This window comes from Pyricularia grisea, chromosome I (assembly GCF_004355905.1).
Source record: "Pyricularia grisea strain NI907 chromosome I, whole genome shotgun sequence".
Classification (NCBI taxonomy): Eukaryota; Fungi; Ascomycota; class Sordariomycetes; order Magnaporthales; family Pyriculariaceae; genus Pyricularia; species Pyricularia grisea.
The window spans coordinates 4,742,098-4,757,450 of NC_044973.1; the positions used below are offsets into that span (position 1 = coordinate 4,742,098).

The window sequence follows — 15,353 nt, forward strand, 5'->3', positions numbered from 1 at the left end:
TGGACGGCTACTGTTCTATCCATCATGTGGGACTCCCACTAGCAGTTCCGCTCACTTCTTAGCCAGCACGCCACCGTCCTGAAGTGAGCATCCCCGGCTCCACGAAAAGCCAAATCCTATGCAGTCGAGACATCTGCTATGTGAGGTGTGGTTGCTTGCTCGATGTGAATCTCGGTTGCGTCGTTATCAGTGCCGTCGTCATCCTCTGGCTCCACGTACTTGCTAGTGACGCCTATCCTGGCCAAGTAGTCGTGTATACGCTCGGGTTGCTGGATCCCCTCTTGTACAATCTTCTTCACCTCCTCTTGTACAGATTTTCGGGCTATCACAACAGCCTCTTTATCTTCGGCGCATTCCACCCTCCCATGCCCCGTCTCAGCAACATTCAGGCCAAGGGTCAGGAGCGGTAGAAGTTTGTCCGTTAATTCGTTCCGTTCGGCTGTGAGGGGATATATCTCAAATCTCTCCATGACTATTGCGTTGAAGGCCGCCTTCGTCATTTTCAGGTTGGAGGCCGCCCGTACACTCTGCGGAACGACGCCGACGGCGATTGTGTGACCCCTTCGGGGAAGTGGTTGTAGCTTTTCCTCAAGGTCACGCAATATGCAACCAATCTCTGCCGGCCATGAACTTTGGTCAATTTTCAACGATGCGAATTTGCACAACACTGCTCGCAACACATCAGCTGCAGGGTATACAGCCAATACAACCTCCCGTTGCTCTCCCTTGTGATCTCTCTCTGCACCAGGCAAGGTGCAGGCCAGATCGGCAGAAATGGCAAGAAAGTATGTTCGATGACCTTCAATTTCCATTAATGCGTACATCTCATCATTAAGGCTAGCCCCGTGATCCAGAAAGCACTTAAAAAGCTGTAGCAAAGAAGGCCAGTCGAAAAGCCATGTGTATGGGTCCCTCAATCGCTCCCAGGTATTCCAGAGCAATTTTTGCATTGGTGTCTTGTAGATTTGATCATAGGGAAAGAGCTCATAAGCAGTTTTCCAACTACAGGTAATTTTCTTGTTAATGTTTGTCCCTGTGGCAAGAAGGCATTGAACAGTTTCCTTGCGAAGCTCCAAACTTCTCAAGTCTCCGGAACTGCAGGCCCAAGTAATGAGTTCGAGTTTGGTTTCTTGACTCAACACCCTAGCTTGCACGGCTTCCAAGAGAAACCCCCAAACTTGCTTGAGTCCGAATTGCCGTTCCGCCAAACACATAAGGAATAGTTGTTTCTGGCGATTGTTTGACTCTGTGAGTCCGGGATAGCAGTATCTGTCGCCCAGTACTTGTTTCCGTAATCGTATACACTTCCCACGGTGATCATATTTTCTAAGAGGCATGTAGTCCGAGTTAAAAAGATTTTCGCAGACAGATATGAGCCACAGACTTCTCTCTGGCGTTGCATAGTTCAGTAGAGGAAGAAATCTGTGAAAAAAGGCGGATAATGTGCTTCTGCCAACATCCCACTGAATTGGAACGCCCAGTCCCATATAATCATAACGAAAATTTTGAGGCCAGCGGAAAAGATATGCAGCCGCTAATTCGCTTTCCGCGGCTCTAACCAAAATCTCTTCCTTTGTCGATACATCGTTCTGCAGCAGATCACAGCCGACATTGGAGCCCGTGAGGAAGTCAAAAACAGTGCGGTGTACGAAGCGAACCGATAACACAAGGTGCGGGATAAGTGGTTTGAACTCATCGCCATGCCACGGAGTTATGTTCGGTATATCCTCGCGACGCACTTCGAGGCTAGTATCAATTATTGCCAGACCAGAACACCTCAATTCGATGTCACGAATCGTTGCTTCACATTTGCGAAGCAATGACAACGCTGATGATTCTCCGTCTGTCTCGTATCTGAGCAACTTCTGACATGCTCCAGGATTCATTTCTAGCATGACAGAGAAGACACTCCAATCTGTCCCTCTTGAGTTCCGTTCGATCAGAATTCGGAAGTAATGTGCCGCTCTTGCTTTAAAGACCAGGCTGTCGTCGTTCGTTCGGGCCCACATATCTGCGAATAGAGCTTCCATGTCTCGGGGAAGGTGTTCAATCCGATGTCTCAGATCCTCGTATGGCTCTGCTTGCTGAATGGCCTTGTTGACAGCGGATACTGTGAGACAAAGCCACAGGAAGACTCCTTCGGCTTTTCTGACAAGGTCTTCTATGATCTGCTCCTTCAGCCTAGGCCATTCCGTTGGCCCAATTGTGAGCTGCAATGCGGCGTAATCCTTATTAAAATTGACTTCTGCATCAGCGTAGTGATGTAGGTCCTTTCTATTCAAGTCTTGCAGGCGGATATTCGGATGAAAGCAGAGTCTTGCTTCAAATAAAGGTTCTGTCCTCGATCCTAGACAGAACTTGATCTTTTTTGACCCAATGGCCGACGATCGTAACCAATTGATCGTATCAAGAAGAGCCAGGGTAACGTCGCTCGGGAGTACTTCATCAAGACCATCAATGAAGATACAAACAGCGTGTGTGGCTTGCCGCAAAGCAAGCTGAAGAGTGGACTTTAGCTCCGCCACAGACCAATCCGTGTCTGAATCTTTAATAGATGTATCGCATCCAGTCTGTAGAATGTGATCGATTGCTAGTTTGTCGTTCAAAAGCAACTGATACAAGAGCGAGCATAGGAGGCCCTTGATACTTTGTTGCATACTTGTGCCGAGGCGCCAGATGAAGTGAGGAATTATGACCGCCCCGGAACTCCATTGATCGAGGTACATCTGAGTTCGAGGATCAGATATGATATATTTCATCAGTGTGGTCTTGCCTGATCCAGGCTTTCCACTGATCCAGTAAGTGTGGACATCCGCTGACTGTCGGAGCCAGTCAGGGAGGCTATCCCATTTAATATCTCTGTGACCGTCAACCATGCTCTCATTGTCGCTCTCTGAGCTCGATGAATCCATATCAGACGACCAATCTGCTAAGAAATCTTCATTTTGTGTGTCTAGACTGGACTCGCTGCTTGAATTATCCGTGGATTCACCATCGGCTTCTTCGTCAGCTGTGTCATCCCGCAACACCCACTGAAATGTTTGTGGGTGTGAGTCCGATACTTGGTTGCGTCGTTCATTCATCCTGTCGAACTTGAGGCTCCTAATCAGGCGCTCCCGCACGGCCTCGCGTTGCACTCTCTGTTGTGAGTCAACCTCCAGCTTGCTGATGCTGTGCACTATCTTCTCGGTAGTTTTGCGGCTTGAATGTGTGATATGGCTATTGATAGCAACTTCGGACCGGCGGACTTCTTTCTTGACTGCCTGTTGGTTTCTCGAGGACTCGGTTCTCACATGCTGACGTATAGAGGCGAACTCTGTTTTGACAAGAGTAGACGCATCTACATGCCCTTTCTGGTACTCAAGGACAAATAATCGCAGGTCCGAGCCCAATCTGGCCAGGTCTGAACCATTGAGGTTGGTTCGTTCGCTAGCTCACATCCATCAGTACGGTGAACATTACAAACGTGGACTGCCTTATGAAGACGGGCGGATACCCAGAAATTACTCACTAGATCTTCGCCAGCAAGCCCGTCTGCATGAGCCTTTCTGCATCCCCTAACTTCCGCTCAAGCGTCTCTAACCTTCGCTTCCTCCAGTTCGCCTTGGTTGCAGTTTTGATCGTCGCGATGAGACTGGCCTTGGTGCCATGACTGTTGAGAAAACTAACTTCCTCGCACAGGTCTCGCCCGGCACCTTGACACTTCTTTGCCAACTCAACCAGCTGCTTGTCCAGGTTCGATAGCTGCAGCCCTTGACTAGGCGTACGATTTGTCGTCGCGGCCGTCGGCTGCAGGCTGGCCTGTAGCTCGCTAATCACCTTGTCGAGTGCGTCGGCGCCGTTGGTTAGATGAGGGTCGAGTCGACCGCAACGGTAGACCTCCTTGGCCACCTGGATCGTTTCGCGACCGAAACTGACGACCTGGAAGATGTTGCAAGCAAGTCCTAGAGCTGCAAGAGCTTCCATGGTTGTATTTCGGAGCAAAGATCGCAGTTAAAAATGAGAGTTTGCAAGGTGACGGTTGCCGCCGACAGTGAAAGCTGAACAAGTAGGTAAGGTACCTAGGTAGGTATGGATGCGGGGTCATCATCAGCTTTCCCCCAAGAGAAGGAGAAACCCTGGATGAGGTCAGGCTAGAGGTGCACAGCAGCGGGTTTTCGGACCTCATCCCCAGCCGGCCAATCAAAGCGGCACCATACGTTTCGACTCTACCTACCTACCTAGGTAGGTAGGTACCCATCAATTCATAATGTCAGTAATGGAGTCGAATCACCGAGTAAGAGTTCTTGGCGGCAGTACCAGCATTGTATGGAAAATGGTCAACACAAGGGCATCGTGGGGTGGATGAACTTATCATATTGTCCAAATTTGCTTATTAGCCGGGACATATAATGTGCCAAGCTCGCATGGTTCCGAGCTGTAAAGCATTGGGAAGATATCCCATCTAATATGTGACGAGTCTTGGCGGCAGACCCGCCGGCGAATTTGAGATATTATCCCCAGGCGTAAAAGTCCGAAGATGGCGATGATATTCTTAGTCCCATGCCAGTTTTGATCTTTATAGGAAGCAAAGGGCATGTTAACATAATGAAATTGCTGTATACTGTAAACGAAAAAAAGGCTGTTCAATTTTATGCTCAGCACCTAGAGTCTCACTTACAAACTTTTTACCACTATTGTCAGATGACAACTGCTTGCTAGGCAGCCTAGCCTTGTCGCAGGTCTGGGCGGCTATGAGGCCAGTGATCAAAGTATCAGACATAATGGTGAAAGCCATGATGAAAAATTGATCTTTTCTTGTAGAGGATGTCGATTCTTCAACATGAGTTCGTCAAGGGAAGTGCAGATAAGTAGTTTTGGATAAAGAACCAGAAGCTCGGTTTTATCAGTGCGGTAGATGTTCTTCTCAAACATTTGGCTCTCCTCCAAGGGGGATTTGGTCGGACCTAATATATTTCACAAGAAAGGCTTTTCTAAACTTATAAGTCCTGGTTTCATTGGTAAGATACTAAAATACTATGAGTTGCTACCCTTGCTCTATCCAATTAAACTTTGACAGTTGCGTTTGTGTTTCAGGAGTTAAAATTATCTACTCTCCTCAGTTGCATACTTATATAGAAAGTTTTCGAGGTCATTTGGAAATCTATACCCCGATTATTTTTAGAAGCGATCGTGTTAACACACCTAAGCTACTAATGCAGCGCCTTTGAACCACCAAAATGTGTTTCAAACATAGTGTTCATTACTGCGCCTTACAGGCCAAACACAACTATGCACCGGAACGCTTTTAGCATCCTCCCGTTAGAAATTACGCTTGTTTCAACTCGTCCCAGATGCCCTGATAAGGAAAAGAAGAATGACCGGTAGTTCTCTGGCAATAACATTTTTATAGGTCCTTCCATTTTATTGCTTCACATTGGCGAGGGTTAAAGGTTGGGAGAAATTAGTTCTCGGTCATGTGGGATACGAAAGCATTCTTTTTTCGAAACAATGGTTTGTCGCTGACGAATCCGATGCTGTCCGCCTCGCTTTTTGAAAATGCATGCCACACTGCTTTGATCTGGTTCTGTTGGTAGCCCTATAGGAAACGAGGTACCTGCCTATCATAGCCGGGTGGCTAGAGAATAGGTGAACCAACGCTTCAATGGATGTATACTGCTTCTTATTGTGTATATTAATCGTCGTAGGCCCTTCTATGGTAATATCAGTCCCCTCGTAACGATCGATAGGCTTTGCATACCTAGGCAGTTGAACGAATTGGAAGTAAAAGGGTTGAGTATTATATTGACAATCATCCAATGCGCAGTGGGGTAGACCTTCAAAAAAACACACAGGGCCTTCAGAGACTTGCGGATGTGTAGCACAATGTGGAAATACTATCTGAAGTGATAACTGCTCACACGCACATGCAATTGTAACAGTAACGAGCTTCCGTTGGGCTAATTACTCGATTTTGTGCCAAAAGTTGATCATGGTGGGTGACAATAGCACACGGCCAGTCCCCTATTAGCCTTTAGCCGCCATTCTGGCCAAAAAAAGCCCACTGGCTTGGGATGTTGTTGCAGATACACATTTGACGTGCCCCTTCCCTGATCCCCAAGACTACTTTGGACTTTGCAAGTCTCATCGACTTGCCCAGAAAATTTTCACCAAACCTCGGAGGTAGGCTTTGCTGCCATGAAGCTATGGCCCATGTTCCGATACCTGGCGCTGTTACCGCGAAGGATTCGGTCATCGAGGTGCCCCTGGTCTTCTGCAAGAAAAGCTCACGCCCATCGAAACACATGCTGATGCGTCACACAGAGCTCAGGCTTCATGAGATGTCGACCTCCATCTCCTCGGTCGTCGGCTCGCCGTCCTTGGACTTGGTAGTCTTCTTCTCCGTAACATCTGCGATCAAAGACAAAAAGAAAAACCAGTCAGCACACCACCAACCCCCAAACCAACAGCCCTACCCCCGACTCCCTCCGCCTAGCGCGAATTGTTCAAAAACCCACCCTTCATCTCAACCTCCCCCTCGGCCTCCATCTTCCTCTTCATGGCGTGCGCCATCTTCCTCTCCAGCTTGCGCGCCTTCTTGGAGCTCAGCTTGGCCCCGGGACCCGACGTCGGCAGGAGACCGGGGCGGGCGCCGCGCTTCGTCGCCGCCTTCTCCACCCGCGACAGCTTGCCCTCGGCCGACGACTTTTGCTGAACCTTTTTGCCCTTGGCGGCGCGGGCTGCGAGCCGGTTCTTGGAGGGCTTGTTGGGGTTGCTGACCGAGACCATTTTTTTCTTTTTTTTGGTTTCTTTCTGTCGTGGGTTTTGTGCGAAAACTTGTCGTCGGTTTCGTCCTCGGCAAAGGGACAGTACGGGTGCGGCGGCAGTGAAGGATTCGAGTGCTTCGATTGAACGTCAATTTTGAATGTCCCTTTTTTTCCTACGTCGGATCAGTTGCAGATAAGGAGTTGATTTGGGGCGGGGTTTCCAGAAACTTTTTAGTGGAGACTTTCGCTGAAAATCGACGCGACGCGGTGAGGAGTAGCACGTGACTAGAGAGAGGTTGAAAGTTAGCTTGTCTCCGAGTACAGTACGTCAGTCAACATGGTCAATCTGCAACAGGCTACAAAGGGTCAGGTATATTAGCCATGGTCCGTTCACGTATGATTCGCAGCAAGGAACAGTGATAGGAATGCATTGATGCACATCCGCGCGAAGCTGTCAGTCAACACCCAAAACGCCATCCAGCCCAATATGCAATTATGCTATATATACATAGGAAAAAGGAGCCAGTCTCAACACGAACGCACTCGCTCAAGGATGTGCCTAAACGGACGCAGTCTAGTTATGAAAAGTCTTAGGAAATGTGCTGTTTTTGTAAGCAGTCTGTTATATGTCCCGTGATCCACGGGTTCGATGGGATCATTTCAAGCAACCCGATCGCTATTCCTCCCCACGGTGCTAGGGCTACCAGGTCCTGTGCTATTGCTACCCTCCACATCCTTCTCCTTCGCGAGCAGCTTCCTCTTAGCCGCTTCTTCATCATCTTCATCATCCGTCATCAGGCCGTCGAGCTCAAACTCCTCAACATCCTGGAGCCGGCGTCGCTCAGACTCTGTGACGGAGTCGTCCCTCGTGTTGGCTGTCGTCAGATTCTTGTACGCGTTGGAGTTGTAGGATGCCCTGTCGTAGACATGGAGGAGCATGCAGACAAAGAGGAAGGTGAGGAAGGCGAGACTATAGAGAATCAAGATGTAGGCAACGTGGTCCATGGGTGAGCTTTCGAGAAGTGCCATTTGCTCTTCCGTAGCACCCATGAAGAGATAACCAGAGGCAAAAAGTAGCTAACGGGGCTGTGTTAGTAACACTTCCGTGGAACCCAGAGTGAAAACAATGTACTCACAAATACGGGCACGTATTGGAAGCTGTTGACTTCGTCACCTGCAGTCGACACGCCAGTCTTGTCCTGTAGCACAAAAGACACCTCGATGATCCTCGTCACGCCAGCAGCCATAAGTGTATAGCCGAACATGGTATGAAGTGCCGAACTGGCCATCGAATGCTGAGTGTGTGCTGACATGGACCATCCCGTGAGGATGAGCACGAAACCGGGGATAAAGTTTCGTTTCGGCGATCCGTCACGGCCGCGGCTGAGCCAGATACCGGCCAAACCTGCACACCACCAAACAATACCCATGGCAGTGTGCTGCCAGTCGTTGCCCCTCCACTCCTCTCCCCAGCGATGCTCGGTAAAGGTGTTGACGCATCCCCAAGCGGCGATTATGGAGCTGTCGAAAAACTCTTGCGACCTCCCCGTGCGCCTCAGCCAGAGCTGGCCGGCCAGTACCATGATGGTGAGCAGGGTTCCGTAAGCGATGAAAGCGCTGCCCATGATAAAATGGGCCACACACTGGCCGAGATGATCGTCGTGGCAAAATCCCAGCGCCGCAATGCCGCCAAATAGAAGCTGAACCCACGACACGACGGGGAAAACCTTGCCGTTTATGCTATGCGCCAACACAAGCCATTTGCGGATGCGGCCGAGGAAGCCACGTTCGATGTGTAGTTTTAGGTAGACGCCGAGGACGATTTGTGCGAAAAGGAGACCGTAAACGACATCGCCGAATTGGGAGTGGGCGTTGTAGGCAAACTCGCGGCCGCCGTGCGAATGGCCGAGGATGGCGCCGAGAATGGCAATGGCGGAAGCGATGGTCTGGACAGGTACGTGCCATCTACTTTTAACCAGCTACAAACCAACGAGAAGAATGTTAGTAAGAGTGCATCAACTGGTGCAAGATCTTGTCTGATGGGTAGAATGGAGTACAAATATCACCTACCCCTAGAACCATCCCCAGGGGGAACAGCACGCCAAAGGCGAGCATCTGGATGAAGATGTGAACCCATAATGTTGTATCCTAATATATATCAGTGAGTTAGCTCGAATTCTGAAAGTGTTGAGTCCGCTCTCGATGCAAGTTGTTCTGTATCAGATGGTAGACAGTCCGAGGGTTTAGGGATCTTAATGACAACGCATTGCCAATTTTGAGGATGGACGTACGATAGGATCCATGGATATCGTGTCTCCCTCTTTAATCTTCTCTTGGTGGTGTTCGTGAGCCATCCCCATGGGAGCAAAAAGCAGCACTGCTGCTATTAAGTACCACGCGCCGTTTGTGAATACTGATTCAGCTGAGGACAACAGCAGACGACGCGGAGTTACAGATGAGACCGGAGCCAGAGACATCGGTCCTCGCTGCTTCATCCCATTTCTCGACCACGCCATTGGGCCGAAAGTCTGTTCCGTATCTATTACTTTAATTTTCCAGTGCCAATCCTTGCAACAAACAGTGTAATGATCTGTGTCGTAGGACCGCTCTGACCAACTGACTGACAGTCAGTAACGTAGTATGGTGCGGTCTGTGGAGTCCTAAGGTCGCCCCTGGTTTCGACGTTTCGAAGTGGTCGCGGGATTGGAACTGTGGTGGATCAGACGAATTCGGAGGGGCAAAGGTCGTTCGCCATTCGGTTGTTTGTGCTGCACTGGAAAGTCTTTGTGTCGTCGAGATTTTTCGGAATTCTCGGGGTCAAGGTCAAGGAGAAAAGGAGAAAAAAAGACTAGAACTAAACAATCGTTATCGAAACGTCGAAAACTAAGCCACAAAGCCCAAATCCATTTCCGGTCGTTCAAAGGGATTCGCGGCTGATCCGACAGAGCCGGCACTTTGATCCAGGGCGCAAGGAGCGCTAAGCCATTGCTGGGATGACTGCCAATGCACAACCCCGCCGGCAGCGGCCTGGATGCTGACCCTGGCCTATGGCAATTGGTAACTGCAGCTTTGCTGTCGTGTTCCATAGGACTCAATTGGTTGGAATGACATATATGTGGGTCTATTGGAACTTAAACATGCATGTGCATGCGATCCCCGCTTCGAAGTTCATTCCAATGTCGAAAATATTGGAGACTGGGGACTTCATGATTTCATTGTGGAATTTTAACTGGATATACCGTTGGTATGCATATGTACAAACCGTTCGTTTTCAAGTCGATTTGTCGTGCAAACTCCGCATTCTGATGAATTCCCGATGCTCGTGTGAAGCAAAATAGATTGCTTTCTCAGACTGCAGCACACTTTTTTAGTGCCAGGAACGCCCAGATATTGGCGACGACGGCGCGGACTTTGCCGCTTGGCATTCAAAGGCGCCAACTTTGACACTCACGATTCATTCCACTTTCTGCCAGTTGACAACAGACAAGGTCTCAAAGAGGCTGTGCTTCTTGGTGTAATTTCCACCCTTGCCCATCAAGCCCCAAATTCGTACCGGGCTCTCTATGTACGCGTCAAGACGTACGCGTTTCTCGACTGGACTCTGCAAGAACCTCCCTGTACGGTAACGCTTGTCTTGCAAAATGTTAAAAGGTCAAGTCGCTCCACAGGGATGCGGAATATGAGCTACTATTTGTGTCTCCCTAAATTTCCCTGCAAACGTGTTTATTTATTAACATCCACGTATGCATCTCGACTCTGTGATTATCGGTTGCACCATGACATTGTTCATCGAAAAAGTGCACATTTATAATGTCTAATAATGCACTTGGACTATACCACCTGGACTATACCCCATAGAATTTGCAGCTACAATTACCATCAAAGGTAAATTCCCCATAGCAACCTAACAAAATAAAAACATTACCACGCCTCTATCTAGACCACAGGACGCACACCTTGCGGATAATGGAAAATGTCGTCCGGATCAACTGCACTCTTGATCTCGCGCAGTCGCTGCAGATGGCCTCCCCAGTACCCCCTTTGCGCACTGTCAGGGCTGAGCCTTGAGTCTGGATAGTTGGGATACCGACCCCAGGTCTCACCATCGTCTACCCCGAGTGTTTTGGTCAAGCCGCCAACAAACTCGTCGATGAAGGCAAATCCGTCAGACGGATAGACCCCCCTGGCATCCACGCGATCGTAGAATAGAAACAAGAGCAGGTGGTTGCGGTGCGCGTAAGCTGCCGAGTCGACGCCCGGTTTCGATACGGCCGAGTTCTTGCCGCCGTGCAGATCCACCTGTACGTACCAGTCGCGGCGTGCCGACTTGCCTTTGTTGAACCAGTAGTCGACAAAGGCCTGGATCTGTGTCGGGTCGAGTGCGTGGGTGTACAGGCTGGACGAGTAGAAAGTCTCGGCCTGTTTCGTCTTAACGGGCGGGATAGTTAGTGGACATGATCGCAACTAATACAGATTCGAGAAGGGGTGTGACTGGCCATTTTATAAGGCCTGGACTGATCCAAGGTCAAGCCGTTTCCAAAGTGCGTCAACTGCCCCAGCCAGTTGTCCGACTGCGAATACTGCAGCTTAGCTCCCGTGGAATTCATCAATGGAGCCAGCGTCTGCTGCAAACCCGTCTTGTTGCCCCAGTACATGCCCTCGAGATTCGCAAACTGCCTCGTGATGAACAGCCGCATGTTCAACTCTGCCGGCATCTGCTCGGCCGCAAACTCCTGCAGCTCCTTGAACCCATCCACGGCCGTCGTGTTCTTCCACGGCACCTGGGCGATGAAATACGTCACCTCGTCGGGCGCCACAAACGTGTCGAACCGCATTTCGGCCACAACTCCCATGGACGACCCGGCGCCGCGGATGGCCCAGAACAGGTCTGAGTTCTCGGTGGCGGAGCACTCGACGACGGTCGAGTTGGCCAGCACAACGGTCGCCCCGACGAGCCAGTCCAGCATCAGGCCCTTCATGTGTGACGACATCCCGTACCCACCGTGCAGGACGTGTCCGCCCACCCCGACTCCCGGGCAGGTACCGTGGCTGATGGCCCGCTTGCCCTGCTTGTACAGCTCGTTGGCGACCCTGCCGAGCCGAGCCCCACCCTGCACGGTGGCGATGCCCGTGTCGACGTCAAGAGACACGCCGTTCATGCGGTCGAGCTGGATCACGAGGTGACCATCCTCGCCGCCGGTGCCGAAGGAGGCGTAACTGTGCCCGCCCGACTTGGCGTTGGCCTTGAGGCCCGCCGTGGCGGCGCACGACACGGCGGCCTGGATCTGCGGGATCGTGGTGGGCGTCGCGATGGCGGCGGGCGTGTAGTTGAGCCGGAGGTTGAAGGTCGTGCTGTCCAGGAGCCAGTCAGGGGAGCCGGGGGCGTCGATTGGCACCTCGGCGGCGGAGAGGCAGTTGTCGAGCAGGGCGATCTTGGATAGGGGGGACGCCAGGGCTGTGCATGCCGCGAAGGCTGCCAACACGGCGGCTTTCATGGCTCTATGCATGACTGGGAATTCTTTCAGGCTTTCCAGGGTGTGCTGGTCAAGATTAACACTGTTACATGGTCCATTCGTAGCTGGGCATGAATTTCTATTTCTACATCTTGTGTTGCTAACTCCCCACTCCTCAGTTTCCCAGCTCTAATCCCGCGTCGCTGGCCGGCACGCCGCAAGGTTGAAGATAATCTTATGATGATTAGATTGATTCAAGGCCCGGGACTTACAGCCGCGGGTTGTACCTGCGTGTCGCAGTAACAGCCGGTCGGCACGCAGCGCTTCTCTCACCTCTTAAGCGATACCGACTGCCTTGACCACCTTGAACGCGGAGATTTGGTGAAATGACAGAAGTCCTGCTGCATTTCCGAAAATCCCGATCGGAACACGCGATGTTAATCTACGTATGTAAGTAATCACATAAGCTCGATACCAGATGCATGGGACGATGCCAAGTTTGGAGGCTGATGGTTGAGCCCCGTGATAGAGTGGTTGTTATATATTTGACACCCCGTCGCAGGCCGTTGCGTTTGGTTAGATGGAGAGGAATAACAGCCGCCGGCAAGCAGTGGTAAAAAGCCGGGACTTTGTTTGGATCATCCTCGTCTCTGAGGATCCGGTGATTGAGGGCAGGTTTGCATAGCAGCGGATCATTGGTGATTATCTTGCAAAGAAGCCGCGAAGAATTTGTGCCAAGGCAGATGCGTTGAGCCCCCTGAATAAGGAGCCCCTATACACAATTTCTCATTAACCTCACACTACCCACACTACCCACACAACCACACAATATAGTGAGATGACTTCAGGCCCGTATGTTTTCACTCGTAACAACCCAGCGGTCATAACCAAACATGTCCAGATCCTAACCCCAGCTTATCGACACAGGGTTGTGTGACGGCTTAGTCTTCCTTCCATCCCACCTGACCGGAATTGGATTATAGGCACTGCATTTATCCGGTGTAGCGTCACATCGGACAGGCTGCCGAGACAGGAGTCCCGGATACCCACGAGAAATCTACGCATTACCTCCCGCGCACAATTAGGTAAATGCAAAAGGCTTGCACTGCATCTTCCGAATTTAGCACCCTCTGTGCGGGCGCAAAATTCCTAGCTAGAATGGACAAGGGGGCGGCTTGAGGTATTAACCGGATATACTGATAACTTGCACATGACTTTGACAAGATTATTGGTATGCAAGGTATGCCTTTCACCATGATACCCAAAAACAGCTCAGCCATAACATACACCCCCCGGTAAACTCGCTCCACGATCTGCATTTAACCACAAGCGCTGGGGGGGAAAAGCAACGAAACCCCTGCATCGCAGCCGCTAACACACCCCGGATCTTCAATCTCCAAGATGCCCAATTGGGGAAATCGGAGTATGAAAAGCCAGACCAAGTGCTATTTCTCCGCCTGTAGTCGTCCGGCCCCCACATGCCACTGACCTAAACACTCTTAAATTATTGTCAGTATAGCAGTAACACGACTCCACACCTGATCAAAGGCGCTCATTTCTCTGGTTTCGGGTAGAGAAAAAAAAAAAAAAAAAAAAAACGTTCTTTGCCGATCCACATCATGATGGTGTGCGTTTACTTGCTTCCCGCCAAAAAGTGGCGATGCGCGCGCCGATGGTTGTAAAAGGCCAGCTGGTGCCTCTCGACTCGCCAGAAAACTACAAGCGTGACTGACACCCACCTCCGTTGTTTCTCACGTTTTTTTTTTTGTGTCTTCCTTCTCCTCTGCCAAATATCGCAGATAAAACGGACCGGAAGGAACAATGCTGGCCTCACTTCAGTCTCTGGCTCTGAGCCTTTCCCTCTTGGTTGCGACGACTGCGGCTCAGTCCAACCTCGTCGCGTCCCACTTCAATGGAAACGTCTACTCGCTCGCCTTTTCGGGCTCGCAGTTGACGCTCAAGCAGACTCTCAAGGCCGGCGGGACGTGGCCGGCATGGGTGACTTATGACAATGACACCCGAACCGTCTACGTCAACGACGAGGCCGGCTGGATCGCCCCGACCATAACCGCGCTTAGTGTCTCCGCCGACGGTACGCTGGCACAGACGGCTGCTGCGAGGAGCAATGGCGAGGTGTACAGTGGCTTGTACGGGGGTGCAGATGGCAAGGGGTTCATTGCTGTAGTTCAATAGTATGTGTTGTCACGCCAAGGCCAATCTTTCTCTCTATTGTATTGAAAATATAGCTAACACTGTACCACTAATTAGCGAAAACTCGGGCATATGGACATACAAACTGCCCATCACATCATCCTCCCAACCGATCCAGAAACTCGGCCCCTGGACCATGACAAGCCCCGGTCCCAACCCATCCCGCCAAAACAAGCCGCACCCACACTCGGCCTTCCCCGACCCGACCGGCCGCTTTCTGCTAACCGGCGACCTCGGCGCCGACCTGATCCGTGTCTTCTCCATCGACTCTACGTCTGGCCAGCTCACATCTTGCGCCGACGTCAAAACCGGAGCGGGCGACGGGCCCCGCCACGGCACCTTCTTCACCTCTGGCAACTCCACCGTGCTGTACATGGTCAACGAGCTCGCCAACACCGTCACCACCTACCGCGTCGGCTACCCCTCCACCGCCGGCGGCTGCCTGACCCTGACCAAGGCCCAATCCATCTCCACCATGGGGCCCGGCAAGACCCCACCCGCGGGCTCCAAGGCCGCCGCGGTGCAGCTCGTCGGAGGCCGCCACCTGTACGTGACGAACCGCAACGACAAGACGTTTGGCGCTCAGCAGGACGCCATCGCGCTGTACTCGGTCTCCCCCACCGACGGGCAGCTGACTTTTGTCGAGACTTCCAACTCGCACGCCTTCTTCCCCCGCACCATGCAGGCCAACAAGGCCGGCACCATGCTGGCGGTCGGGGGACAGACGTCGAGCAACGTCGTCGTCTTGGAGAGGGATGCCCAGAGCGGGAGGCTGGGCCGCGTGCTGGCGAATTTGGTGGTTGGCACGCTGGGTAGGGCGGGTGAGGAGGATGGGTTGAGTGCTGTTGTTTGGGTCGAGTAGGGGGGCTGAGTTGGTCTTTGGTGGGCTGTGAGGGAGGGCGGGTTGATGGTAGATCTTTTTGGGGATATTTGTATATAAAAG

The 15,353-nt window shown here is 51.4% G+C and overlaps 6 protein-coding genes across 6 annotated transcripts; 1 reads left to right on the forward strand and 5 right to left on the reverse strand.

Annotated features, from left to right (window-relative positions):
* Positions 1 to 116: 116 nt before the first annotated feature.
* Positions 117 to 3,981, reverse strand: PgNI_06463 (uncharacterized protein; the record flags this gene model as incomplete). The annotated part of the gene is made up of 2 exons (XM_031126487.1): positions 3,512 to 3,981; positions 117 to 3,429 (listed from the first exon to the last, which is right to left on the reverse strand). The coding sequence occupies exons 1-2, from the start codon at positions 3,964 to 3,966 to the stop codon at positions 117 to 119; spliced, it is 3,768 nt and encodes a 1,255-aa protein (XP_030982224.1). The 5' UTR covers positions 3,967 to 3,981.
* A 512-nt stretch (positions 3,982 to 4,493) lies between these two features.
* On the reverse strand, positions 4,494 to 4,777 carry PgNI_06464 (uncharacterized protein; the record flags this gene model as incomplete). Its single annotated transcript, XM_031126488.1, has 2 exons — positions 4,494 to 4,556; positions 4,661 to 4,777. The coding sequence occupies 2 exons, from the start codon at positions 4,775 to 4,777 to the stop codon at positions 4,494 to 4,496; spliced, it is 180 nt and encodes a 59-aa protein (XP_030982226.1).
* A 980-nt stretch (positions 4,778 to 5,757) lies between these two features.
* PgNI_06465 (uncharacterized protein) lies at positions 5,758 to 6,907 on the reverse strand. The gene is made up of 2 exons (XM_031126489.1): positions 6,498 to 6,907; positions 5,758 to 6,390 (listed from the first exon to the last, which is right to left on the reverse strand). The coding sequence occupies exons 1-2, from the start codon at positions 6,766 to 6,768 to the stop codon at positions 6,314 to 6,316; spliced, it is 348 nt and encodes a 115-aa protein (XP_030981845.1). The 5' UTR covers positions 6,769 to 6,907; the 3' UTR covers positions 5,758 to 6,313.
* A 262-nt stretch (positions 6,908 to 7,169) lies between these two features.
* On the reverse strand, positions 7,170 to 9,635 carry PgNI_06466 (uncharacterized protein). The gene is made up of 4 exons (XM_031126490.1): positions 9,038 to 9,635; positions 8,817 to 8,894; positions 7,883 to 8,725; positions 7,170 to 7,823 (listed from the first exon to the last, which is right to left on the reverse strand). The coding sequence occupies exons 1-4, from the start codon at positions 9,260 to 9,262 to the stop codon at positions 7,407 to 7,409; spliced, it is 1,563 nt and encodes a 520-aa protein (XP_030981844.1). The 5' UTR covers positions 9,263 to 9,635; the 3' UTR covers positions 7,170 to 7,406.
* A 1,047-nt stretch (positions 9,636 to 10,682) lies between these two features.
* On the reverse strand, positions 10,683 to 12,253 carry PgNI_06467 (uncharacterized protein; the record flags this gene model as incomplete). The annotated part of the gene is made up of 2 exons (XM_031126491.1): positions 10,683 to 11,142; positions 11,262 to 12,253. 2 exons carry the CDS (start codon positions 12,251 to 12,253, stop codon positions 10,683 to 10,685), a joined length of 1,452 nt encoding a protein of 483 aa, XP_030981843.1.
* A 1,523-nt stretch (positions 12,254 to 13,776) lies between these two features.
* On the forward strand, positions 13,777 to 15,272 carry PgNI_06468 (uncharacterized protein; the record flags this gene model as incomplete). Its single annotated transcript, XM_031126492.1, has 2 exons — positions 13,777 to 14,391; positions 14,468 to 15,272. The coding sequence occupies exons 1-2, from the start codon at positions 14,021 to 14,023 to the stop codon at positions 15,270 to 15,272; spliced, it is 1,176 nt and encodes a 391-aa protein (XP_030981841.1). The 5' UTR covers positions 13,777 to 14,020.
* Positions 15,273 to 15,353: the final 81 nt, after the last annotated feature.